A 26,535-nucleotide genomic window follows, 5' to 3' on the forward strand; every position below is an offset into this window, starting at 1 on the left:
CTGTGTATCTAACCGGACCACACTCCACTCTATGCGGAAATTTAATATTTGGGAGAAATTGTTACCTACTTGGTTTCAGTTCTTTTATTTTTTTTAATTGATGCCTGATCGATGCAGTGCTGGATCTGTATCCCTAGGCCGGCTGCCTCCTGGGCCTCCAACACATGCACACACTGGGTAGATATGACTTCCAGGGGCTTTATACTTAGCCAGCAATATGTTTAAGTCGACTGGTCAGAAGGCACAAATTGTCATGGCTATACCATGATGAAAACTGCCCATTCGTTTTAGGCCAAAGTCTGGTGGCTTATGACCAGAGATATGTAGGGTCCTCGCAAGTTGCAGCATGGTTTGCCTGACTACTGCTAATTATCTATAGCTTTACTATAACCCTGCTGGGATTCTGCCTTCCATGACATGAGAATCACTATTCAGTGGATGACTTTAAAGCGGTGAATCTGGTAGGAGTGTCAGGGTTATTTAGCTTGACATTGTTACAGGTTAAGAGATTCTGAAATTCAACACTGCAACTAGTGAACCTGCTTCACCACTCATGCCCTGATCTAGTAGCGAGATTATCAGTTATCAGTTTTTATCTTTATACTTTCTCTCAGCTCTTACTCAACCCCATAAAATGACTTTATATAAAAGTTAAGTTTTAGTGGAAATCAACTTCTCCCATATATTGAATTCCCACATAGAGTGTAGTGCGGTTAGATGCACAGTGTTTCATTAAGTGTGGGAGCCCAGAAATGGGTATATAGGACGCTTAATTAATATTGTTTGTTGTTCTTAATTTTTTTTGTGTAGTCCGCAAACCCTTCCTGGCATAAGACACTTATTCCCTCTCATGGTGCAAGGTTCAAGTCTTCATTTCTTGGGTATATGTGCATTTCAACTTTGCAGACATGCAGGGAGATTGTTCAGGCATAAGTACCTTGAATAGCTTCAATATGGTCAAGACATTGACGCATGCAGTTTTAATTTAGGCTTCTGGTGTGTGCAGTCACTGGGTGAAGTTAGTTGCATATGTAGGCACAACACCCAAAGGGAGCCCTGGAAGTAACACAGCCTCAAGTTAGGGCTTCCTAATGACCATGTACCTTATCTGTACCTTGGATGCAGTTCAGCAGAAAATAATATTCCCAACATATAGAAACCCTTGTTTGTTTTGCTTGTTTTATTCCTTGGCATTGCATATGAAATCTGATACATTCAGGAAACAATGCCAATATACAGACAACTAACAGTACCTGGATGCCATTAATCATTATAAAAATAATTTGTTATTCAGTGAAATGCATCTATAATTCACGTTAACTAAGGAGGGCAGCCATGCATTCTTTTTGTTATCCTTTTTGCATACTTGTGAGGGAGTTCAAACTAAACTACTCCGAGAGGGAACTTGTGGGATTGTTTTTTCTCCCTGCCATTTCAGCATGTTATTGGCTCAGCACAGTATCAACAAGGATTCTTGGATTTTATTAGCATTCCTTTCACAGATAATTCATTTCACTTTGTGCCAAGAAAGGGTTTTAACTTGTTTGCGAACCACTAAATTCTTCAGAATTATTGCTGAGCTTTCACGTTGCTCTGAATCAGCCAGAGCTGCACCCAACATCAGTTTCCAATGTCCCTGTTAAGCTCCAGACCCTTTTATGCTCTTTGCTTTGGGACAAAAATAATGAATCATGGGGAGCTGGTTTATTCGTGTATCAGGGGTCTTAAAAGATAATGAATGCATTTAAAGGAGAAGGAAAGTCTTCTTCCACTCCAAATGTTAGGCACCCCCAAATGATTGTATTTACTTACCTGAAACCCCGGGCCGGCGCTCCTATCAGTAGAAAACTGCACTTGCTCGGGTTATACCAGTGAGCACCACGGAGCAATCCACTTACGGGTTCTTCTTTCTTCAAATTTCCCGGGGCAGACGCATGCGCAGTAGAACGAAATAGCTGACTTTTTAGTTAAAGTTCAGCTTCTCGCTCTACTGTGCATGCGCAGGCGCGAGAAGAAAGAAGAAACCCGGAAGAGGATTGCTCCGTGGTGCTCGCTGGAAGAACCCCGGCCTGGTGCAGTTTTCTACTGCTACGAACACCGGCCCGGGGTTTCAGGTAAGTATATACAATCACTTGGGGGTGCCTAACATTTGCCACCCCCAAGTGGAAGAAGACTTTCCTTCTCCTTTAAAGCTTTCCCCCATTCATAAGATTTATAGCTTAGTCACCAAAGACATGGAATATCATGTGTTAATTTTGATGCCTTGGTTTCATCTGCATCAGGTGCAACTCCCCTTGTGACTGCAACAACTGATGGAATTCTAAAATGCTGCTTTGTGAGTAAAAAAAAATAAAATAGCAATTGCTTCAGAAAATTGGATGACCTATGGATGTCTAGGTAAATGACCCATGGTGTCTGCCATAGATCAGAGACAAAAAGTCTTGGGCAGCACCATAGACACTGCAATCCAAACATTACATTTTAAGTACAGGTATGGGACCTGTTATCCAGAATGCTCGGGACCTGGGGTTTTCCGGATAACGGATCTTTCCGTAATTTGAGTCTTCATGCCTTAAGTCTACTAGAAATTCATTCAAAAATTGAATAAACCCAATAGGCTGGTTTTGCTTCGAATAAGGATTAATTATATCTTAGTTGGGATCAAGTACAAGCTACCGTTTTATTATTACAGAGAAAAAGGAAATCATTTTTAAAAATTTGGATTATTTGGATTAAATGGAGTCTATGGAAGACAGCCATTCCGTAATTCAGAGCTTTCTGGATATCGGGTTTCCGGATAAGGGATCCTATACCTGTACTGCCATTATCATTAATCTTCATTCATTTCTATTTCGCCAATATGTTTCACAACAAATGTATACATCTGTCCAGTCCAGTGGAGCTTACAATATAAGGACTCTATCATATTTATCAGCTGCCTGTATGTTTTTAGGGCCATGACAGAAGGCAAGATCTGTCTGTGTTTCAAACTGCAAAAAAATCTTCCCGAAATGCTTTCCCACCAACAATAAATTAAATCCACAATGGGAAAAATGCAGCACTTAGTTTTCCAACGTTTTCACAACTTTGAATGACTTTGGAAAACGAACCTCCACTTATGTTTTCCCATTGGTGATTTACTTTATTGCTGGTGGGAAAGAATTTTGGGGAGATTTTTCGCCTATGGTTGCTCAGATCTAAATGCAGGCCTATATTCTATGAGACAATAACAAAATCTTTGTTCTGAGAGCATGTGACGGCCTGGCACTGTCAGCTAGTGAGTGTCATGTTCACTAAGCGTATGCTAGAGCAAATCACATTGGAATTGAAATTGTATTGGACAAGCATGTTTACTGTAAATAATATCAGTTGATCACTATATGCGGCTGCAGCATTTATAGTAAACATTTGGAACAGCTGGAAATTGTTTACACAAGTTATTGCAGTAGTTTGATGCTGTACACTTGTGTGTGGGGAGAATAAGAATTAATTAATTGTCTGTATATAGTTACTAACAGCTACACACCTAGTTATAATAAAATATAAATACATATTCCCATGTCAACCAAGAAGTGGTTTACAAATGGCCACACTCACATCTCTAATGCAATGCACATCTTACTTCTGCACTGTGACCCACATTCAAATGTAAAAAGAGTTGGGGAGCAACACAAGCATGAAAAAGTCCCTGCCAAATAAGGACTGTGATTGGCCATTTGGTAGCCCATATGTGGACTGGCAGCTTACCGGAGACTCTATTTGGCAGTATACCTTGTTTTTATGCAATTAAAACTTGCTTCTTAGCCTGAAATTCAAAAACAATTGCCTGCTTTGAGGCCAGGAAGAGCAACATACAAGGGGTTGGTGAGCAACATGTTGCTCACGAGCTACTGGTTGGGGATCACTGCACTAAGGTATGTCGGGAGAAAGGGATATGACCAATCTCCTTTAAAATAACAAAGGCTTTATACTTGGCTCATCCTATTAATTCTATACTCCTAAACCATTGTGTAAGGGGGGGGGGGTCATCTCTCTGAAGCCATGTTCCTTCTGAATATCAACAGTGTACCAGGTGCTTCACGGCTATATATACCCCAGGAACAGTTATAAATAGAGAGTTCGTAAGCAGCAGTACCAATGGGGATTACTAACCTTTTTATAAATATGTGAAAGCCTGACGGAAATGTTATGTCTTGCCAGTGGACACTGGATTATGATATTTTTATGTATATGCTTTAGTACATGTATTTGTTTTTTTCACGTTAATTTGTAAGCATATAAAATATTATCATATATTTTTTTTCCGTATGATTCAAATTTGGCAAAAAACTGACCTATTCAATCCAAAGCTGACCTATTCGACCAAAAAATTTCGGTTGGTCTTTTTGATTTCGAATTTCAAAGCCTTTTCAATTCGAAATTTGACCATTGATAAATATGCCCTGTACAATCTTGAGCAAAATATATGCTGACATCTGCCTGTCCAACTTCTTATTCTGAATCCAAGAGTATTAGTATGAAATTTGTCAACCCTTTGCTTCTACTCTTCTGGGAAGGCTTTGCACTAGAAGTTGGGATGTCGATTGTGAGATTTGCTTCCATTGCACCACATGGGTATTAGTGCCATTAGTCATGTTGGGTGATCAGTTTGCACCACAACTTGCAGAAGTCCTTTTCTGATGGTTTTTGTTGCCTACAACTTTGTGACTTTTCTTGCCACAGCTTTTTCACTTTAAAGTTACTACACTTGAAGTTGAAGGCAGCAGCTGTAGCAGGACAGAAACTTGTCAAACCAACTTGTTAGAAAAGTAAAATTCTATGATGTTCCTACACTGGAGTTGCTGAGCTCTTCAGTACAACCCACTATACTGCCAGTGTTTGTTGCTAGAGATTAAAGGGAATGTCAACCCAAAAAATAAGTTGTGCCTGATAAAAGAAAGCATAATTCAAAGCAGCTTTGTAACATGCATTCATTACACATTTTCTGTGGATTTTAAGTTGTATATGTAATGCTATTGAAAGCAGTTTTTGTCTATCGCTTTCTATTTTCTGCCCTGGTGGCTCAGACTTGGAACAATGTAAGACAAACCAACTGATTAACAGACCTGTCTTTGCTGACAAGGTAATTGGCCAAACGAGTGTATCTCTCAGTGTGTGGCCACCTTAAAACTTGCAACACTGTTTAAAAAGCAAATGCTGCTTTCAGTAGCAACTGTATTTACATAATACATTTTTATTATTTTGGGTTTGACTTGCCTATTAAATACGCTGTTCTACTAATTAGAATTGATTGGATTATGAATATTTAGTGATATTTGATATTTTGTGGATCGACGGTGACTCCGTGCAACAATAGTCTTAGATGGCAAACTCCAGTTCAATAGATGTCTCTATGGATGTGTTCATACACTCATGGCCAATGTTCTGTATAAAGGATTTGACTGGTAAGCAAATGAGCCACTTATTCCAATACATTCAGTCTTACCTTGAGAACATAAACTATGGCAGTATGTTCCTTGCTAGCATTATGCTTATTGGCTTTACTGTAGAAGAAATTGATTTCAAGCTCTTGGCTGTGTGTTCACTGTTGTGTTTTATTTGTAAAGCACATTCAATTTGAAAAGTATAGCATTCAAAACTGTTATTTAGAAAAGAAACACTCCACCAGGTTTTATATCTTTGTTTCTAAAAACTAAAGATTTGATACAAACTGTATTCTAAGCAAATGTAAATTAAGCACACATTCCCAACATTTCAAGGTACTCAGATCTACAGACTGTCCCCAGAACTTAGGGACATTTATCAGCTGTGGTATGGTTTCTTTTAAAATTCCCCCTAGTACTATTTGTTGCCTCTCCTTGATGCTGTTTCAAACATGAAAAACCATCAAGCTACTAGAAAACTAAAGATATTCATCCTAATCAGGCTTAGTATAGCCACACAAAATGTCCATAGGTTGGTGATACAGTGAGGAGACTATGGCAGTTTTGCAGAAGGAACAATCTGAAAGCAGTGCCAAACAGAAGTTAGGTATAATATTATATTATTATTTCTTGGAGCAAGTAAAAGGCCTTAGGAATCTGTAAAATGACCTTTTTTATTAATGATTTACTCTGCCCAGCTCCTCATCTTATTTGATCTTTTAACAAGGAATTCTGCAGACAATGGTGTTTCTCCTGTGCCTTAACAAGACAGCAGCATTTGGCTAGATCCCAGGCAAGTTTTAATGTCTTTAGAGATGAGATAAGGACCTGCAAGGAGTCAGTAGCAATGTGCTTTTCCCTTCTGTGCCAGGAACTGGTTGATAAGATGTTGCTTGCAGGTGGTGCCATTGCACTAAATAGTTTGGGCAAATATTCTGTCCAGTTTATGCTTAATATATGATTAAAACATTCTGCCTCCATTCTAGTCTGAGAAATTCTGTCTTTCATATTTCTATATAAACTCATGATCCACATAAAAATTAGTAGAATCTTGCTTTTTTGGCAGAAGCCCTGGATTAAGATCTGTGACCTTTGTCTCTCTCTCTACTTTCAAATATTATGGCCAAAGTAGCAGTTAACTTACATTTCAGGAAAAAGGTTTGTAAACATAAAAATGGTATAAGCATTTAGATATTCAAATAATATAATTTTAAATCTATATCCACATAGCCAAGTTGTGGGAGTTGGAAACATAAATATTTTTAATTTATTGCTACTCGCTAATTAGAAACATAGGATGCCAAAATTGATTCCAACATGATATGCAAAATTGTTTGGATTCTTGGCCCCCTTATATCAGTCTTCCCAATTGATATATCATCGCTTGAACAGTTGAACTCCACATGCACACTTGGTAGAGGGTATAAGCGTTTGCCACTGGCACTAAGAATTTCTTCTGCTTTCTTTCTGACTAAAAGGTAGGTGCCAAAAGACAATGTGCTCCTAGTATAGAAGAATACCTATGAAGTCATATAGTTTAATGATATCTTTATCCATAAACAGTAAGCAAATTATGGGGTTTCTTTCTGCATCAGACATGCCTCATATAGGATAAAATGACCGAGTGCTATGTGAGGCTGAAGCTGCAAGCTAAGAGCAAGAAATCATTCACAGATACAAGGGAAACAATCAAGGCATACAAATTATGCAGTATATTGAGCTATTCATTTTCCAATCGTTCAATAGAAAGGGGGGGAAACATATTTTAATATTATGAAGTTTACAAATATTACATTTTTTTTTTTTACAATGAAGTATGTATATGTATTTTACATAAGCACTGGCACAAAAAGGGCCAAAGATGACCATAAAAGGAACCCCGAAGTCGGAGATGGGTGCGGGCTGAGGGCTGGTTAGGGTTAGGGCACATCACTAGCCTGAAGAAAAAAATGAGTAATAAACGTAACAATAACGAAATAATTAATAGGATTCAGGATCAGGATTCTGATTCAGCCGAATTCTTGTGCCTTGCCCAATCGAATCCAAATCCTAATTTGCATATGTAAATCAGGGGCAGGTAGGGAAATCACATGACTTTTCGTCACAAAAGAGGGATTTTTTCACTTTTTCCTTTCCTGGAAAAATTCGGTATTCGACCGAATCTTTCACCCAGGATTCGGGGATTCGGCCGAATCCCAAATAGCGGATTAGGTACATCCCTAATAATTACAGCCTCATAGAGTAATAGGTTATTGGTTTTTGACTCCATCCATTGGAATGTTTGGAAGTGGTAGAAGATTTTACAAGGCAACCCTTTTGAAATAAAAAATAAAAGTGGTATAAAGGTGATACACTTATTGGTTAACTAAGATAATCATAGCAAGCTTTCAGAACATTTTACATCCTTTTTTTCAAGTATATGAGCATTGTCTAAAACACTGGAGTGTAAGAAGTATTATTACAACCCAGACATTGTAACATTGTTATTGCTTGTAGTGTCTGGAATGGCAATATACCCCTGTGCCAGTGACTCCATTTTTGCACTGGCTGAGCTAATGAAGGGAGGTGGAAACCCACCAAGGGGTTTATATGACTCTCAGACTTCCCTTGTGGCTCCAAACACAACTCTAATTAATATAGGGCCTGAACATTTGGAAGCTCATATTGGGCCCACTATGTGGGAAAGTTAGACTCCATATACATAAACCTTTTTATACTTCATGTTGTGTGGCCATTAAGTGCCCAAAATGGAGAAGTGAAGGGACCCCAGCTGTGTGTAATGAAGTGCAGAATAACAACAGGAAGAAATGCAAGTATGTGTATTGTTTTATCTGTTCTGATCATCAGTTTGACTCCCAACATATATTCAAGTTATCAACCTTAATTGAGATTGTTTTCCACCACTGTGAGATGCAAAAAACAGATCTGCTAAATACAGTAAGGTTTTGTACCAAATCACACATTTACAAATAAATTCTTTAGTCTCCCTCTCTCTATTAACCATTAAAATGCCTTTAACTACTTTCTGTTTTGTGCGGGGGAAGAAGAGGGAAAGGGAAAGCCACCGTGGGACTTGCTGCAGGGATAGCTTAACTCTTGTTTGTGCTCATTCACTGTGAATGATATGGCATGGCACCACTAGTGACCAACTTTAATGGGGGGGGGGGGGTTGTCTAGTCTCTCACATGTAAATAAGAAGTGCAGCATGTAAGCAATTAGAAGAAAAGAATAGGTGGGATAAGGCCATTATTTAATTCTATATCATATGCATATAAGAATTAGTTTATATTTAGCATTGCCAGTTATACCCAGATGTCTACATTTATCTCATTCAAACACAATTAAACCTTGCCCTGTAGAGTAGATGTAGTAATATGCTGTTATCCTAGCAATAACCTTGCTGACATGGGTTAGCTTATGCAACACATAACACAAGTACTTTTATGTTTTTACCCTAATTATGTACAAACATGCCTGTGCAGCCATAATGCTCAGCCACCACAGAATGAGTGTAAAAGCCTGTGTGTAGTCATTGTAGCTGTGGAACTACAGTCAGGCCTGGACTGGGAGTCAATATAGGCCCTGTCATTCCAAGTACACAGAGGCCCAAACAGCCTCCTACCAGCCCAAACAGCCCCCTACCAGCCCACTATATGGTATCTTTCTATGGAGCCGTACAGCAGCCCCTCTGGCATTTGCCAGAACCCACAGATTGCCAGTCCGGGCCTGACTACAGTATAAGGGCAGTAAATGCCAAGTAATTCTGCACTGAGAGATGCTTAGGGTCAAGCCTTCCTCCTGTCACTGGACTTAATGCCTTAGAAAATGTGCCTGCTGCTTTGTGACATGAAGGACAATTTTTATTACTTATATGTTCAGACCCTCTCCTATTCATATTCCAGTCTCTTATTCAAATCAGTGCTTGTTTGTTGGGTTATTTTGGATTTCAAACTGAAAAGCTGCTTATTAAAAAGCTAAATAACTCAAAAACGATTGTGACACTGATCCAAAGGTGTGTGTCCCTGTAAATATCATATTCTGTAATCTACTAGTCACCAGTTCAAGATTAACTGGGTGATTATGGTCTAAATGTAGGCACCCCTGAACAGCATATATTCTGCTGCTGCCACTGTACATAACAATAAATTAAGTCATATGTTGAGATAAACACTTACTACCACACCCCCTAATTTCCATGTTTATTTTACAAAAGTTGGAAGGGTATGAAAGTTTGAACACATTTCTGTGTTTTTTTATGAGTTTAACAGTTTTGCTAATGAAGGTGAATTGTCCTTTAAGCAGCAAGTCAGTTTCCCCAAGAGACCTGCGTATCTTAAATTGTTACAATTACTTATTTGCTTATCTTAAAGTGTTACTAAAGTATCCAAGTGCACCTGATGGCTGTCCTGAGGTCTCTACCAAAAGCCAATTAAGTTAGAGACTTTGTATCTTTTTATACTAATATACTACAGCTTAAAAATGTTCCTTTCAAGTAGCCATTTGGGCAGTGTGGGACAAATTTTTCTCTGATGCACCATAGTAATGTTAACATTTATAATGTGAACAGATCATGCTTTGAATTTATTTTTGATAATATTATTTGCTGTTATTTTCTTTTCATTTGTGTACCTACCTTTTATTCTTCCTTTGTTAAAAACTTTTTTCCTTTTTGTTATAAACATATAACTGCTGTTAATAAAGAGTTATTAAAAAAACAAAAGTGCCTTGTAAAATTACAGTTCACTATGTAATAAATGTCTAATGGCTAATACATTGCTGAATTCTTAAATCGCAAGCTTATGTTAAAAAAAAAAAGTTCTACATTGCTGGAATTTGGGGCTGATGGGGCTTGTACTGACTGAAACTGCTATATGCTGGCATTTCAAGTTAAATGGGGTTGAAATATGCCGTGTGCATTGCTGCGCAAATACTTGTTTATATTTATTTGACATTTCAACTAGTTCAGTGCTGTCCAACTTCTGTGGTAACAAGGGCAGGAATGTTTCTTACTGGTGGAGGGCCGAGAATGGAAGCCAGTATTGACCATTCCATGTTTTTAAACCACACATACTTTAAACCACACTCATGTTACTACAAGACCCATGACACCAAAAAAAAAACTCATGACTCATATTTGAAAAATATTTGAGAAATATTAAAGCATACCCTTAAATCCATCAGCCTCCTCATCCCCTGTGGATAAAACTGCACCCCCAGCACATGATTAAAGACCTAAGGGGCCCCCTAACAACACTTTCCAAATGCTAACAAACCAACAGAACAAACCCTATGAGCTAGTGTAAGGCAGACAGAGTATGGCACAAACAAGTAGTCATACACAGGCAGAGTATGGCACACACAGGGAGCATAGGGCAGGCAGAGTATGGCACACACAGGGAGAGTATGGCACATACAGGGGAGCTAATCTGGGCTAGGGGTAGGCAGAAGAATCTTGAACAGGCACCTGCCCAGTGCCCCCACAGAGTTGCACCCTAGGCAGGTGCCTCTTCTGCCTACCCCTAGTTCCTGCTCTGGATATCACTCATGTGAAAAAAAGTTAAGTCATATTGAGTCATACCCTTAAATCCATATAACTCCTCTTCCCCTGTGGATAACACAGCACCCCCCTAGCACATGATTAAATCTTTAGGGGCACCTATTAATAATTTTCAAATGCTGCCATAGGGCAGGCAGGGTATGGCACACACAAGGGGCATGTATTACAAAAGTAGGATATTAAATGGTGATTGTATGCCCTTTACTATACAAACAAAGCTTGACCTATATGAACTTGCTCACACATTGATAAGTCTTATTATACGCACATACAGGGTGCATAGGGCAGGCAGAGTATGGCACACACAGGGAGCATAGGACAGGCAGAGTATGGCACACACAGGGAGCATAGGGCAGGCAGAGTATGGCACATACATGGAGAATAGGGCAGGCAGAGTATGGCACACAGGGAGAATAGGACAGGCAGAGTATAGCACACACAAGGAGCCATAGGGCAGGCAGAGTATGGCACACACAAGGGGCATGTATTACAAAAGTAGGATATTAAATGGTGATTGTATGCCCTTTACTATACAAACAAAGCTTGACCTATATGAACTTGCTCACACATTGAAACGTCTTATTTTTGATTGTATAAGACAGTGTTATGGGCAGTTAGGTTTTAATAGATGTTGAGAATAAAATGTTTATCCCACTACGTGCCTCAAACTATCCCTGGTATTAGTTCCATGCCCTTTGAACAACAGGCCTGCCAAGTTTTGGGATTATTGGCAAGCCTTTCCAGGCCTGATTTGTTGAGGGTAAGTCTCAATGTTGCTTTTTAGTAACTGCTGCTTTTAAGGGACAATTGTTTCTCTTTGTGCTGAAATATTTCAATATTTTGCCTGCTCATTGTGCAAATGAACACATCTGTTACATTCAGCTGAGAAATAATAATTCCTCTGCTGTTTGATATTGAGGAACTTACGCACATTGTCAGTATTTGGAACAGCAATTAGCGATCCAAAAGTATGTAATTGGTTTCTTTATCCCCTAAAGCTATTTTCTTTTAGTTTCTTGCAGACTGAAGCAAACAGAAAATAAGCCTTTTACTAAGGAGTTGAGTGGAATTGCAAGAACAGTAAAGGCTCTGTATTGCTGTAGTTCTTAATTCCTCTGCGCCTCCCAACATTTCTACCCATTAACACCAGCAGCTTTTCCTGTTATTTGTGTTCAGCAGAGAGTTATCAAAATAATTGTTTCCAAGGTCCCTTGTTCTGCTACAGATCTTTTCAGATTTTTGTTTGCCTTCTACTATTATTATAATTTGTAGGGTTTTCTGAAGACTTTAATTTTTTAAGGACTTCAGTTGCTACAAAACACTTTTAGATTGTAAGCTCTGTTGAACAGGGCCCTCGTAAAAGTTGAATTCTCAATATGAATATTCGGTGTATTCTCAACATCTATTAAAAAACAGGGTCCCGAGCATTCTGGATAACAGGTTCCATTATATTGTAATAAAATATTTATCGTAGAATGTTATGTAGATGGTAAATGGTTTATGTGGGTGCTATATGGTTTGATTTCACCCAAGTTTAAATATGTGCCTTGGATTCTTATATACAGGTATGGGACCTGTTATCCAGAATGCTCAGGACCTGGGGTTGTCCGCATAATGGATTTTTCTGTAATCTGGATCTTCTTACCTTGAAGTCTACTAGAAAATCATGTAAACATTAAATAAAGCCAATATTCTGGTTTTGCTTTCAAGAAGGATTAATTATATCTTAGTTTGGATCAAGTACAAGGTACTGTTTTATTATTACTGACAAAAAGGAAATCATTTTTAAAATTTGGAATATTTGGATAGAATGGAGTCTATGGGAGACAGCCTTGTAATTGGAGCTTTCTGGATAACGGGTTTGAGGATAAAGGATCCCATACCTGTAGTACTTTTTTATTTGTTTCCATCAGTGTAGGAAATGTAAAAATCATAATATAACATTATTGAAATCAGAAACGCATTTATCCTCAAAAAATGTTTTTTAAAAAAAAGACATTCCTATGTCAATTAAGGTATGATCTGGGTCTCTCTTGATGCATTTCAGAAGCTACACACACACACACACACACACACACACACACACACACACACACACACACACACACACACACACACACATATATATATATATTTAAATTGATTCTGTGTAATATACATTGTATAAATCTGCACCATGTAACTTCCATATTTGAGCATCTCAGAAGCAGCACAAAGCAGTGCTAACCAATGTTCATTTGTAACCACAGAATAAAATTCTTGTTCATGCTTCAAATGTTAGGGTGTTTATTCAGAGATATTCAGTGCCCTTCATGAGCTTCAGTCCAACTTATCTTCAGTCCATTTACTGTACTGTGCATACTCCTAACACTCCCAACAGAATTATAAATGATAACCAACAACATTTTGGCTTTACCCCAGTATCCTCCAGCAATATTCTGACCTATGGGCTTACTGTTACTGCATTCATCCATTTTTTCATTGCCATATGGATACAGCAATGATTCACTGCTTTTATTAATAAGCAGTAAGAGAGATGATGGCATAGATGATGGCATATAATGTATGGCAGTGGATAAAAGCATGAAACTGGATGACATTTTAACGTTGCAACACTAATTTGCATACAACCAGGCATATATGCTGTCAGCAAGAAATGTACTACAGGTATGGGATCTGTTATACAGAATTCTCTTGAGTTTTCCAGATAACGGATCTTTCCACAATTTAAATCTTCATACCTTAAGTCTACTAAAAAAAATCATGTAAACATTAAATAAACGCAATAGGCTGGTTTTGATTTCAATAAGGATTAATTATATACTAGTTTGGATAAAGTACAAGGTATTGTCTTATTACTACAGAGGAAAAGGAAATAATTTTTTAAAAAATTGGATGATTTGGATAAAATGGAGTCTATGGGAGATGACCTTTCCATAATTCAGAGCTTTCTGGATAGCGAGTTTCCGAATAACATCCCATATCTGTATTAGTATCTGCTGTAATTACCAGACCGTAAAGGAGAACTAAACCCTAAATGGATGAAAATGCCATATTTTATATACTGAACTTATTGCACCAGCCTAAAGTTTCAGCTTGTCAATAGCAGCAATGATCCAGGACTTCAAACTTGCCACAGGGGGTCACCATCTTGGAAAGTGTCTGTGACACTCACATGCTCAGTGGGCTCTGAGCAGCTGTTGAGAAGCTAAGTTTATGGGTTGTCACAAATTATCAAGCAGAATATGAGGTTTTCCTGTAATATAAGCTGATGCTAAAGGGCTGACTATTAAATGCTGATGCTAATTGCACTGGTTTCTGTGCTGCCATGTAGTAATTATCTGTATTAATTACTTATCATTCATATATTGTGACATTTATATTCTGACTAAACAGTATATTGTGAGTCGGCCCCTAAGCTCAGTAACTGACAGCAGCACAGAGCATGTGCAGTGAATCAGCAGAAAAGAAGATGGGGAGCTACTGGGGCATCTTTGGAGACACAGATCTTTCCTGCTAAAGGGCTGTGGTTGCCTTGGGCTGGTACAGAAGCCAAAAACATAATGATCAACATTTCTAGCTACTTCTTTAGTTAAGCTTTAGTTCTCCTTTAACTTCATTTAAAATATTTGGGCTTGTTTACAAAAGCAGCTGCAAGTGTGGTTGTGCTAATAAATATACTTGTGTACAGCCACAGGGTGGTAATACCAGGGTTCCCACTGAACTTAGATGCACCCCTCCTGCATGCCAAACAGTGTGCTCTGAAAGTGCTGCAAATTATTGTGCCTTATTAGATTTCTGTTAAAAATAGTATAGGCTTTCTCTAACGTTGTCTTGTCTGGGCCAAGCAATTGAAGTTAACAGGGTCCTATTTAAACTCATGCACACATTTGATTTCTCAGTTCCTGCACAGAAAAACATTAGAAGTTTGAGCCTAGGGATGAAGCCCATGCTGTACCAAGATTGTGGGCGCTTCTAGTATGTTATTAGAAAAGATTGTTTTTCCATATATTTACTTAAAGGTATTCTGTCATGAGAAGACGTTTTTTACAATATGTAAAATAATGTTAATAGCGCTCCTCCAGCAGACTGAAATCCGTTTAAAAAAAAAAAAAAACAAACAAAATCTGACATGGGGTTAGATATGTAGTCAATTTCCCAGGTGCCTCACAGTCATGTGGCTTTTTTGCTCTGATAAACTTCACTTTTCTGATGCGCTGCAAGTTGCAGTGATATCACCCCCTCCCTTGCCCCAGCAGCGTATCAACAGAACCATGGGAAGCAGGGTCGGACTGGGGGGCTTTGGGCCCACCGGGGCTATTGCCCCAGGGCCCCGCTCCGGCCCCCGCTGCTGCTCCGGCGTGCTTCATCGGATGCAGTGCGCATGCGCGCGGCGCCGCATTTGTGCGCACGCGCAGCAATACCTTTGTGCGCATGCGCAGATCCTCTTTTCTACCGCGACCCCCGACAAAGTGGGGTCGCGCAGCCAAATTAAGTAGCGGATCTGGGCCGGCGGGGCCCACAAGAGCCCGGGGCCCACCGGGTTTTTTCCCGGTGTCCCGCCGGCCCAGTCCGACACTGATGGGAAGGTAACCAGATAACAGTTCCCTGACACAAGATAACAGCTCTCTGATAAACATCAGAGAGTTCAATAGTAAAAATCCAAGTCTCACTCCAACTCACCTCCAGTTAAATTGAGTTGGAGAAACAATAGCCTGCCTGAAAGCAGTTCCAGAGTGGTGCTGTCTCTTTCTGAAATCACATGACCAGACAAAATAACCTGAGATGGTTGCCTACACACCAATATTACAACTTAAAAAATACATTTATTGGTTCAAGAATACAATTTTAAATGGTAGAATAAATATGTGCAATGCACACAGTGTCATTTAGTAATAAAAACACCATAAAAATAATGATAGAATACCTTTAAGCTAATGGCTTCCCGTTTCGTATGCATGTGGGTTTTCACTTTAGCTGCACCGGTTGTATAAGAACCTTATTTATCCTAATAACCTGTATAATTTAATCACATTCATAATGTGTTGCTTGCTAAAAAGCATCCCCAATATCAATTTACCCAGTCTTTAAATAGCCTAATAAATGTGCAATTCTGAGGCCCTTGTTATACATGTACCACATCTCTCTGAATGTGTTGTTTTTGGCCTCTGTTTATATCGCACAATAAATATTTACTAAATGTTCTGACTTTAAGTCAAATCTTCTTTTTCCTAGAATGATTGAAGACTCTGGAAAAAGGGGGAATACCATGGCAGAACGAAGGCAGCTGTTTGCAGAAATGCGTAAGTAAATGGCTAGAAAGCAGCACAATTCTTTGACTAAAATGTATAGTGCTAAACTGTTACAGAGGAAAGATTAAACTACACATGTAAACCTCATGTGCATGGTCTGGAGCTGAATGTCAGTGAATGCACTTAGGGTAGAACTACATTGCAATTAGGGCCGGTCTGACGCCATGTGACGAAACAATGGCGTCAAGTCGGATGCGCCGGAAAAAAGGTAAGAAATAGAAATGTCCGATGAAGTGGCAGCGTCTGCATCCGACACGACTGTATGCAGCATCTGCATCCGACAGTCGTGTCGTATGCATGCTGCGATTACATCTGACATTCCTACAACTAACTTATCTTTGTCGCATCAGTCTTGACGCCAGCATTTCACGCGTGGCATCGGATCGGACCTAAATCGCCCATGTAGTTCTACCCTTATGCTTCATCTTCCAGCTAATCCAGCTAACTCCAACCAATAATAATGGATACTTTAGAGCAGGGATACCCAACCTTTTGAACCTGTGCTGTGAGCAACATTCAGAAGTAAAAGGAGTTGGGGAGCAACACTAGCATGAAAAATGTTCTTGGGGTGCCAGATAAGTGCTGTGATTGCCCATTTGGTAGCCCCTATGTGGATTGTCATCCTACATTGAGGCTCTGTTTGGCAGTGCACCTGTTTTTATACAACCTAAAACTTGCCTCCAAGCCCGGGATTCAAAAATAAGCTCCTGCTTTGAGGCCACTGGGAGCAACATCTAAGGGGTTGGGGAGCAGCATGTTGCTCACGAGCTACTGGTTGGGGATCACTGCTTTAGAGTATCATTGGAAGGCTTTAACTATTAGAACAATTATAGGGTAACACAAAGCAACACCTATCTTGGTGGTAAGCAATATTTCAGTAATTTGATTTGCCGATCCATGGATAATTCAGTTGTATCAATCTGGGGGAAAAGCAGGATTGTGCAGTTCAAGGGTTGGAAGATTACTGGCACATGTTTACTGTTTAGGCTCTTATACCCACTATAACGGTTAGCAAATATGCTTGGCTGGGGAATGCACACATGTCCTGAAGCTCTAACAGTCTAGTTAAAAATCTAAGTAAAGATTTAAGATCTAAGTAAAAAGTTGTGTTAAGAATAATAGCAGACCAATATCACTAACCTGATCAGTCACTGTTTTTGGTAGAAATTATATTTCTACATGGCAAATAATTTACTAGTAGGTGTAGTAGAGTAATAGAAACCCAACACACCCAGCATAAATGCTGCTGATTCTGTTTAATTAGATCATTAATTGAGGCTTGTACAAAATAACAGAAGTGTGTAGTCCAATTAGTGAGGTCATTCATTCTGTGAAAAAATAGGTGTCAGTTATGGCCCTTATTTAAGGAAGGAAGGCAGCAAATGTTGTGCATGCTGGTTATAGTGCATTTCTCTCTGAAAATGGGTCATTCCAGACTGTTCAGAAGAACAGCATACTTTGATTAAAAAGTTTGGAGAGGGGGAAAAAATATAAAGAAATGCAGAAAATGATAGGCTGCTCAGCCAAAATGATCTCAAATGGCAACCAAAACCTGAAAGACGTGGAAGAAAATGGAAAACTACAATTCCACTGTATAGAAGAGAAGCCAAAATGGCAAAGACTCACCTTATGTTATGTTCTCTGGATCCAAGAGTTGCTGGGTTAGAGGATCCCATGAAACCTTGTTTTATGGGGCCATGGCTAAATGTAGAACCTTAACCTGGGCAGGTGGTCTTGAACTGAATGTTACAGATACATAATAAGATTTCCGAATAAATCATTCAATCCAAGTAACAAGAATATTGAGGACAGCAAATATGTGTAAATTTTACCTTGATTGACCTTCAAGCTGGTCTTCCAGATGTATCTCAATGAGCAAAGAATGATAGCCCTTAAACCCCACCTGCAGGCTGGGCTCCCAGTCACTGCTCTAGGCCCCCCTAGGCGGGCAGTCCCATAGTTTAGGAAGCAATTACACTGGAATTCTGGAAAAGAATGGTATATTGTGAGTAACTGCACTGGAATCTAGAATTGTAACAGGAATGTCAGTCTTTCATAAGATTCTGTAGTATTTATATGACAAATCATTGGCCAAGCAAAATAAGAAATACTTTTTTTTGAGACAGAGAAAATCTGAGTAGAGCATTTAACACAAATGCATTATGCTGTGAATCCGCCCATTTCTACCTACACATTATAATACAGTAATGAAATGTTGTGTATTAAGGTATGTTTCTTAAACACCTTTTGAAAACAGTGAGTAGACATTTACAGAGTGAAACCAGGACAGTCATTGCTACTGTACCTCTTGTCAGTAAATAAGTATATTGTATTTTTTTTACTTAGAACATTACTTGCCTACATCTTATTATCATGAATGAGTGGACACTATTCACATTCCTCTTATATACGTATTAGAATTATTCACCATGAATTTATGACCAAATATCAAGTTGCTGAGCAAAGTGTTATGGCAACGTCCACTGTTATGTAAATACAGTTTGTGAATATGTAGATAAGCATTTTTTTTATAGCCAATAATTAGTTTAAAATAGTGAGTGGTGCCCACCACCCAGCCAAAAACATCTCTAAGTACAAGAGCACATTAAGCTCATTGCTTTCCTCTGCAGGCGTTCTTTATAAATGCAGAGGAAAGCTGATCCACTCTTATGTGAACACCCCTGTAGTGTCATTGACAGGCCTGATGTTTGCCTGTGCCGAGCTACATAAGGTGGATCTCAGCACAAAAATATATGCATTCTCGTTTTTGTACCAATATCTGCTTTGTGTGGCTCTACACGGGTCTCCTTCCATAAAAGGGGCACTTTTCTGGTTAGTGTGGTGGCATAGTTTCTCTTCTGCCTCTAGTTGTTCCTTGCAGTAGCTTCGCCTGGATTTACTGGACATGCCCCCACTCCAAGCCTGAGAAAGGGGCCCCTGAGACCACACATTTGTGGCACCATTGCACACCAAAATTGGTTTGTTAATCATGAGGCTTCTTGCAAAATGACACACCCTAGTGTTATACCTTGTCCTTTAAAACATGTTATATGACAATGAAAACAACTAAACTTTTCTGCCTTTCTCCAGCCAAATATTTAAGCAATTGAGTGGGTCCTAGCTAGTATCTAGAAGGTGGGTTACATGTCAAGTTTTTATTTACTCTGTATCTGTGTGTGGGTATAATGTGTCACTTCAGGGCACAGCTGGGTTTCCTATAAACAGAATGTGATTGTTTCAGCATGTAACTTCCCAGTCTGATTTATGGGCTACATTTAGTTTTAAAAGCTGCCCTAGTGGCACAGACATTGATGTCCTTCTACGTCTAGCTTCAGTTTCTTATTAGATATTTGGATTAGTGAGTGTATGTGAGCGTATACACTGTATAGAAGGGGGCCTATTTATCATACTGTGTAAAATAACACATACACTGCACATCCAAAGGCATCACCACAAAATAAATGCATTTGTATCAAGTTTTGTATTGATTTTCATAACTGTGCACTTCTGTGTACTTCTGCCAGTACTAAATTAAACACACACCTTGATGAATTTGTTTTTTATTTTACAAAGCTTTTTACAATATTTTTTCTGTGGTAATTGTTTTATACTGTGTGATTTATAGGCCCCTAGGTGTTTGTGAAAGTGCATATAAACCATATGTAGGCATGTGCTTATATTTTGATAATCTATTATAGATTTGTAGAAAAAAAGTGGGGTTTCTTGTAGGTAAGTTACATACTGCTCGCTTTTTTACATTTAGATTCCAAGGCAATGAAACCTCTCACATAAAAAATCATAAAAAGGCCTGTATAGGAAACAATGGAACTGCCAAAGAGAGTATGTGGCCCAGATTAGATTTTATGCTTCCAATGAATAAACAAAAACAAAAAATCATGGCCTGATATATTGTTTTTATCATAGGCTTAAAGTGGACCTGTCACCCAGACACAAAAAACTGTATAATAAAAGTCCTTTTCAAATTAAACATGAAATCCAATTTCATTTTTTTATTAAAGCATTCATAGCTGTTGTAAGCTCATTTAAGAATCTCAACTGTCAATCAAATATTGTCTGCCACTCCTCTATGCCCTGGGCATATCACTTTCCATTCAGCACTTCTTAGATGTAACTGTTCTCCACATATTTCCCCGTTCTCTTTGCTATTTAATTGTGTAGCCAGGGCATGGGGATGGACATCGGGTTCCCCGTTCTGGTGCACAAACAAGGTTCTGAGTGATGCAAAGCTTGCCTTAATAAAAGTGTGCACAAAATGGCTCCTGCCTGCTTGTTATAATTTTGAAATCCCAGACTGAAGGAAGCAAGATTGAAATAATTTATATAGTGTAATTAAAGTTCATTTTGCTTGACTGTGAGGCACCTGATTCCACCCCCACACAGGTGGGCTTACGGGTTAACACACTCTCACTCCAAATGCCAGAAATGACACCAACTGGATTTTAAAAAATGTTAAAGGGGAGCGTAAAAACGTAATATAAGCTTCATCATACTGAAATAAGAAACTTTCTAAATACAATCAATTAAATATTCTGTACGGTTTCTGAAATAATCAAGTTCATCTTCACTCTTCCTCTCTCTCAGCATTTGTTTCTCTTCATTCTGTCTTCATGCAGCAGTTGGGTGTCAGATATTCATAGACCGTTAGATCCAATATATCTTATAGGGGGGCTCCTTTTTCCTAGAAGAAGTCACTAGGCTAGCTCAAAAGGAAGTTATTTTGTTAGATTTTGTTTGTACTGGAATCAGTTATTTGAGTGAGTTCTAAAACATCTGACACCCAACTTCTGCATGAAGACAGAATGAAGAAAAACAGGTGCTGAGAGAGGGATAGTGAAAATAAACTGGATTATTTCGGAAACGATGCTGAATATTTAATTGATTGTATTGATAAAGTTTCAGTATGATGAAGCTTATATTAAATTTTCATTTCCCCGTTAATTAAAGCAAGTTTCTAGTGACATTCATTAAAATGTTTCAGTTGTTGTACACTTATTTAGAAATGTAATTGCAGGATTTTCCTGTACCTTTCTAAAGTCAGTCTTTCGTGCATTTTTATAGGTCTGGGCTACAACTTTTGCTATACTGTTTCAAAATGAATAGCAAGCAACAGATATAGAGTGCTTTTAACAGCATGTTTATATTTCCAAATAAAGTTGAAAAATATTTAATTATTGTACATTGTATAATTGCTTAGAATTCTGATTTTGTTCAGCAAGCAAACTTTTATTTTTGGGTTTACATCCCCCTTAAAATAAAATATGTTTCATGAAAAGCTTTGCTAGCATTATAGCTAACAGGGACTGTGTATTGAGTGAGTTTTATCTTGTATCTATTTCTCGTGCCTGCAGAAGCATCATTTTCTGTTCCAGTGGTAAAACCTACAACCCCCCCCCCCACTAAGTTTACATGTGGCGTATAAAACTGTTCAGCCACTTGACATCAATTACGAGGTGAGGATATGGAGAGCTTGTAAAGAGAGGCTGCAGATCCCAGCAATGTTGCATTTCATGTTGGAACTAATTTTTGGCATCCTATGTTGCTAATTAGCGAGCAACAAAAATGAAAAATATTTATATTTTCCTACACCCACAACATGGTTCTGTTTGCTTATGTGGATACAGTTTTAACAGGAATTTTTAATATCTGACTGCTGAGCAAGAAATGATTCTGGAAATAAAAACACACTTTCAAACATGGCTACAAACCTTCAGCCTGAGCAGTAAAGGATCATTTACTACAAGCGCAGTGAGCTAAGTGCAATTACAGATGCAATCGTCATGCCCCCATTACCCACATTGCAGTGTTATTTCCCATGAAACAATCTTAATTCCAGTTGACAAGTTGACAAGAGTAGTGTCTGACACAATTATGGCATTAAAATTGGCACAATTCTGTGTCCTTTTCATTTGAACTGGATGCAACTACACTTAAAGTGGACCTGTCACCCAGACACAAAAATCTGTATAATAAAAGTCCTTTTCAAATTAAACATGAAATCCAATTTCTATTTTTTATTAGAGCATTCATAGCTGTTGTAAGATCATTTAAAAATCTCAGCTGTCAATCGAATATTGTCTGCCCCTCCTCTATGTCATGGGCATAGAGGTTGGGCAGACAATTACTTTCACTTTCCATTCAGCACTTCCTAGATGTCACTGCTCTTCACATATTCTGCTGTTCTCTTCACCATTTTATTGAGTGTCCATCCCCATGCCCTGGCTACACATTTAAATGGTAAAGAGAACGGGGGAATATGTGGAGACTGGCGAGACATTTAGTTGCTTGTTTAAAAAAATCCTGGCAAGTTTACCCCAGCAAACAAATTCAGATCAACTATGAGTATTCATTTCTATGGTTATTAGTTAGTTTCACTTTCAGTCTCTCTGCTAAACATCTTCTTTTCTGACTACTTGGTTGCTAGGGTAATTAAGCTCTAACAACTAAATAGCAGTTGAAATTCCAAGCTTGATAAATTGCCGAAACAAATGTATATAATATTCACAAAAATAAAATACATGCGTCTTCATTCTAATATCAGTTAATTTTAAGGTCAAAAGACACCTGTCACCCAAAAAACTGTTTTCCCCACTGGAAATGTGGGCTAATACTGCCTACACTCAGGGGCGAATTAATGCTACTCTAGGCCTGTGCATTAATTTGCATACGTGTGCAGAACAAATGAACGTTCTGACACTTTTCTAAATTCCACACACCAGGAACTCCATCTCGGGGTGGGTGGACTGGTGCTAGTGGGATGGTTTTTTGCATTTTTTTTTAGTTTCCTCCAACCAGAGTGTAGGCGCTTATTAGCCCCCACCTCTGATGGGGGAAACAATTTCTGGGTGACAGGTGCCTTATAAGCAAGTAATTCAGGCAGACTATTTCTGCAGTTATGCATTTATAACGTTAATAAGTTCATTACTTGACCTTAGTTATTTTGTCCTGTGTGAGAAGATTTCTTGGTGTCTCATTGGGATCCAAGTTGCTTCTCCTGGCTTTCAAGCACAGACTTCTCTTTAGCCACCTAATCGGCCTGCGTGTTAGTGGGTCAGTTATTTATACACAATTTTTATGTTCAAATTTCATCCCTCTGGTTGACCCACTGGATCAATACTTCACTGGATCAATACTTATATGTGTGAGCCATTGCAGGTCTAGGGCAGCTGATGAAGCCTAGGCACATGTGCGCCCCCCTCCACATTTAAAAACAATGGTGCCAGCCACCCCCAGCACATTAAAAAAAAACATTGGTGCCAGCCCCACCCAACACATTAAAAATCATTGTTGCCAGGGCCTCCTTACACTTTTAAAAAACATTGGTGCAAGGGCCCCCCATTGCATTAAAAATAGTTGGTGCCTGGCCTCCCAACACATTAAAAAACATTATTGCCAGGGACTCCCTCCCCATTCAAAAAAACATTGGTGTATGAATGTTGCAGTTGTAAAAAACATTTATATTTTTAAACTTACCTGGGGTAGCATATGACTCCCCCCTGGTAAAGTAATGTCAGAGACAATACTCTTAAAGGGAAAGTAAACAGTAACAGATTTTTTAGTTTCATTGCATATAAATGTTAATATGATTTGTCAAATTTGAATATTTTCTTTTTCTAGGTGCTCAAGATTTGGATCGAATTCGCTTGTCTACATACCGAACGTCCTGCAAGCTTCGGTTTGTGCAAAAAAAAGGCAACTGTAAGTAAGACAACCTTTTCCCATAATAAGTTAATAACCTGACTTAAAATATGACCATTATTTTTTCTCGGTGACCTGTTAGACTGTTAGTGTATGTTGGTGTACATTGCTCAATTTTATGTAAAACACAAGTACTTAACAATTAATCTAATGATGTATTTATGAAGGAACTGTAAAATGCTCACTGGTGTAATGTGCTTGAAAGCATTTTTTTTAATAATATGCATTATATATTGTACAATGTTTTTCTTTAAGATTCTTCCCTGAACACATTCTAATGCCATACATGGTATCTGGTACATGTTATCCAAAGGACTGTGAGTTTGTGAATTTGTGTTTAAACCCCCCCTAGTAAGATGTTTACCTCAGTGACCTAGTATATCTAAGGCACAGGGGCCTTTACAGCATTTTCTCTAGTTTGTCAGGCAATTAACATAGCAGATATTATTTCACAAGGCCTCTGTTGGATGTAAAGTACCCATTGTGTGCAAAACTATAGGGCTGCTCACAAGCACTGTTTTTTGTTGATTGGAAATCTATTATTTTGTACACATTACCTTGTGGTTATTGTTCCCTTTAAATGGTACAATAACCACAAGGTCATGTGTACAAAATAAAAAAGCACTGTCAGTGGGCATAAATGGGAACAATCCTGGAAGATAAACAGTAGTAAAGAAATAAGCTTTATGCCTTGGTTTTTAGTACTATTTGTTCTTCATGATTTTTTCTTCTTGGCAAAGGTTACTGCATGTAACAACCATTCTTTCTTTGCAGTTTCTTTCTTGCAGTCATGCGGTATGCACAGGAGCCGACATCTTGCTTAATAATGTATTTGTATTACTTTATGTTGTTCAGACATTGTAGAATTCACTTACTTTGCCTTCAAATAATGGAAAAAAATGATTTCTTCCTGACATGACTTGCAAGGAATAGAAACGGTATATGTATGGTACCGTCCCTTTGTATTCCATGAGGCAAGGTGAAAACTGAGCACAATGTCTGTGTTACTGAGCATTCCCCCTTCTTATTCCTCGGCAGGGACCTTCCTTCTCATTACCTATGCATGAGGTAGGAGTGTACAGGAATGTGTAATTTATAATCCGTTGTTGGGTTTACTGGTCAGTCTCTGAAATAGGATATTGGTACTTTCTAGTACAACTATGGGACCTGTTATCCAGAATGCTCGGGACCTGGAGTTTTCCAGATAATGGATCCTTCCATAATTTGGATCTTCATACCATAGGTGTACTAGAAAATCATTTAAACATTAAATAAACCTAATAGGCTGGTTTTGCTTCTCGTAAGGATTAATTATGTCTTAGTTTGGATCAAGTACAAGTTACTGTTTTATTATTTCAGAGAAAAGGGAAATCATTTTTAAATATCTGGATTATTTGGATAAAATGGAGTCTATGGGAGACAGAATTTCAATAATTCAAAACTTTCTGGATAAGGGGTTCCGGATAACAGATCCCATACGTGTACTATAGTCTGCCAACTACTCACTAGATAATACATTTATTTGCAATAGAAATGACTGCTTTATAGTTAATTGGTAACTGCTAGACATTTCTTGTAAATTATTGTTGTGTAAGGAGCACAGAGAGTAGAAATTGCCTCTTGCTTTTATTATATAATATAGGGGGAAGCACATACTGCATTAGAAAGGCTTTCGATCTTGCAATAGTGTAAGGTTCCTTATTTGAAGTATCTAATAACATAGCCCACGTCACAAGATGATGTGGCCCTGCCTACGTAACATGCAGTGACATTACTACGGAATCACTTCTAACAACACGTGCTGCTACATTTCACGGCCATAAGTGGAATATCCAGGGCAGCGTGTGAAGGATAAAACGTGCGCAGTGCCATCTACTGGGTAATCAGCAATAGAATTTCGGAATGTGCTGTGTCCAGGAGAAGAATATTATGGACTGAAAGATATGGGCCCTGAATGAAGTTTTTATCTTTTCAACTCTAATCCATGCTGCGTGGTTTTAATTGCAGACTTTGGGGCACATTTATTATGCTGTGTAAAAAATAGCAAGATAATACACCACGCATTGCCAGGCTTCGTCATGTAAAAAACAACGTTTCACTGGAAGAAATGTAAATGTTTAGAATCGCCAATATATAACTGGTGAGTGTCACAAACCAATTCAACTATGGAGATTAAGACGTTTCAGCAATTGTCTTTTGGTGGCCTTAGACGTTTAGATTTTATTGTTGTCATAAAACTAAGCTGATTCTGAAACAATTGTTTAAATGTACGATTTGTCCATCAACTTAAAAGACCATTTCAAGCAATATCGTCTAGTTGAAGCTAGGAAAACCGTGGCCTGCTTGGCCCTGCAAATAATTGGACAATGGATATATTTCACTATGAACAATGAAAATTTTCTAACCTGACATCAATTTTCTGAGCGTTATCGGACAAAAAAAATCATAGATGCTTGATCGTTCGGTGCCCCCTAACCTCACAATAATTTGACGGATTCGTCAAATCGCCCTAAAATTGGTCATTAGG

At 38.4% G+C, this 26,535-nt stretch overlaps 1 protein-coding gene across 18 annotated transcripts in view; it reads left to right on the top strand.

Annotated features, from left to right (window-relative positions):
• The window catches only part of dtna.S (dystrobrevin alpha S homeolog), a 126,744-nt gene that overhangs the window by 43,774 nt on the left and 56,435 nt on the right, over positions 1-26,535 (top strand). For all 18 annotated transcript variants that reach the window (XM_041567115.1, NM_001091074.1, XM_041567122.1 and 15 more), the window contains exons 2-3: positions 16,216-16,283; positions 23,928-24,008. In XM_041567115.1, the coding sequence (XP_041423049.1) occupies positions 16,217-16,283; positions 23,928-24,008 (148 nt within the window). In that variant the 5' untranslated portion in view covers position 16,216. The remainder of the gene's footprint in view (positions 1-16,215; positions 16,284-23,927; positions 24,009-26,535) is intronic.

Source organism: Xenopus laevis, chromosome 6S (assembly GCF_017654675.1).
Source record: "Xenopus laevis strain J_2021 chromosome 6S, Xenopus_laevis_v10.1, whole genome shotgun sequence".
In the NCBI taxonomy this organism is placed as follows: domain Eukaryota; kingdom Metazoa; phylum Chordata; class Amphibia; order Anura; family Pipidae; genus Xenopus; species Xenopus laevis.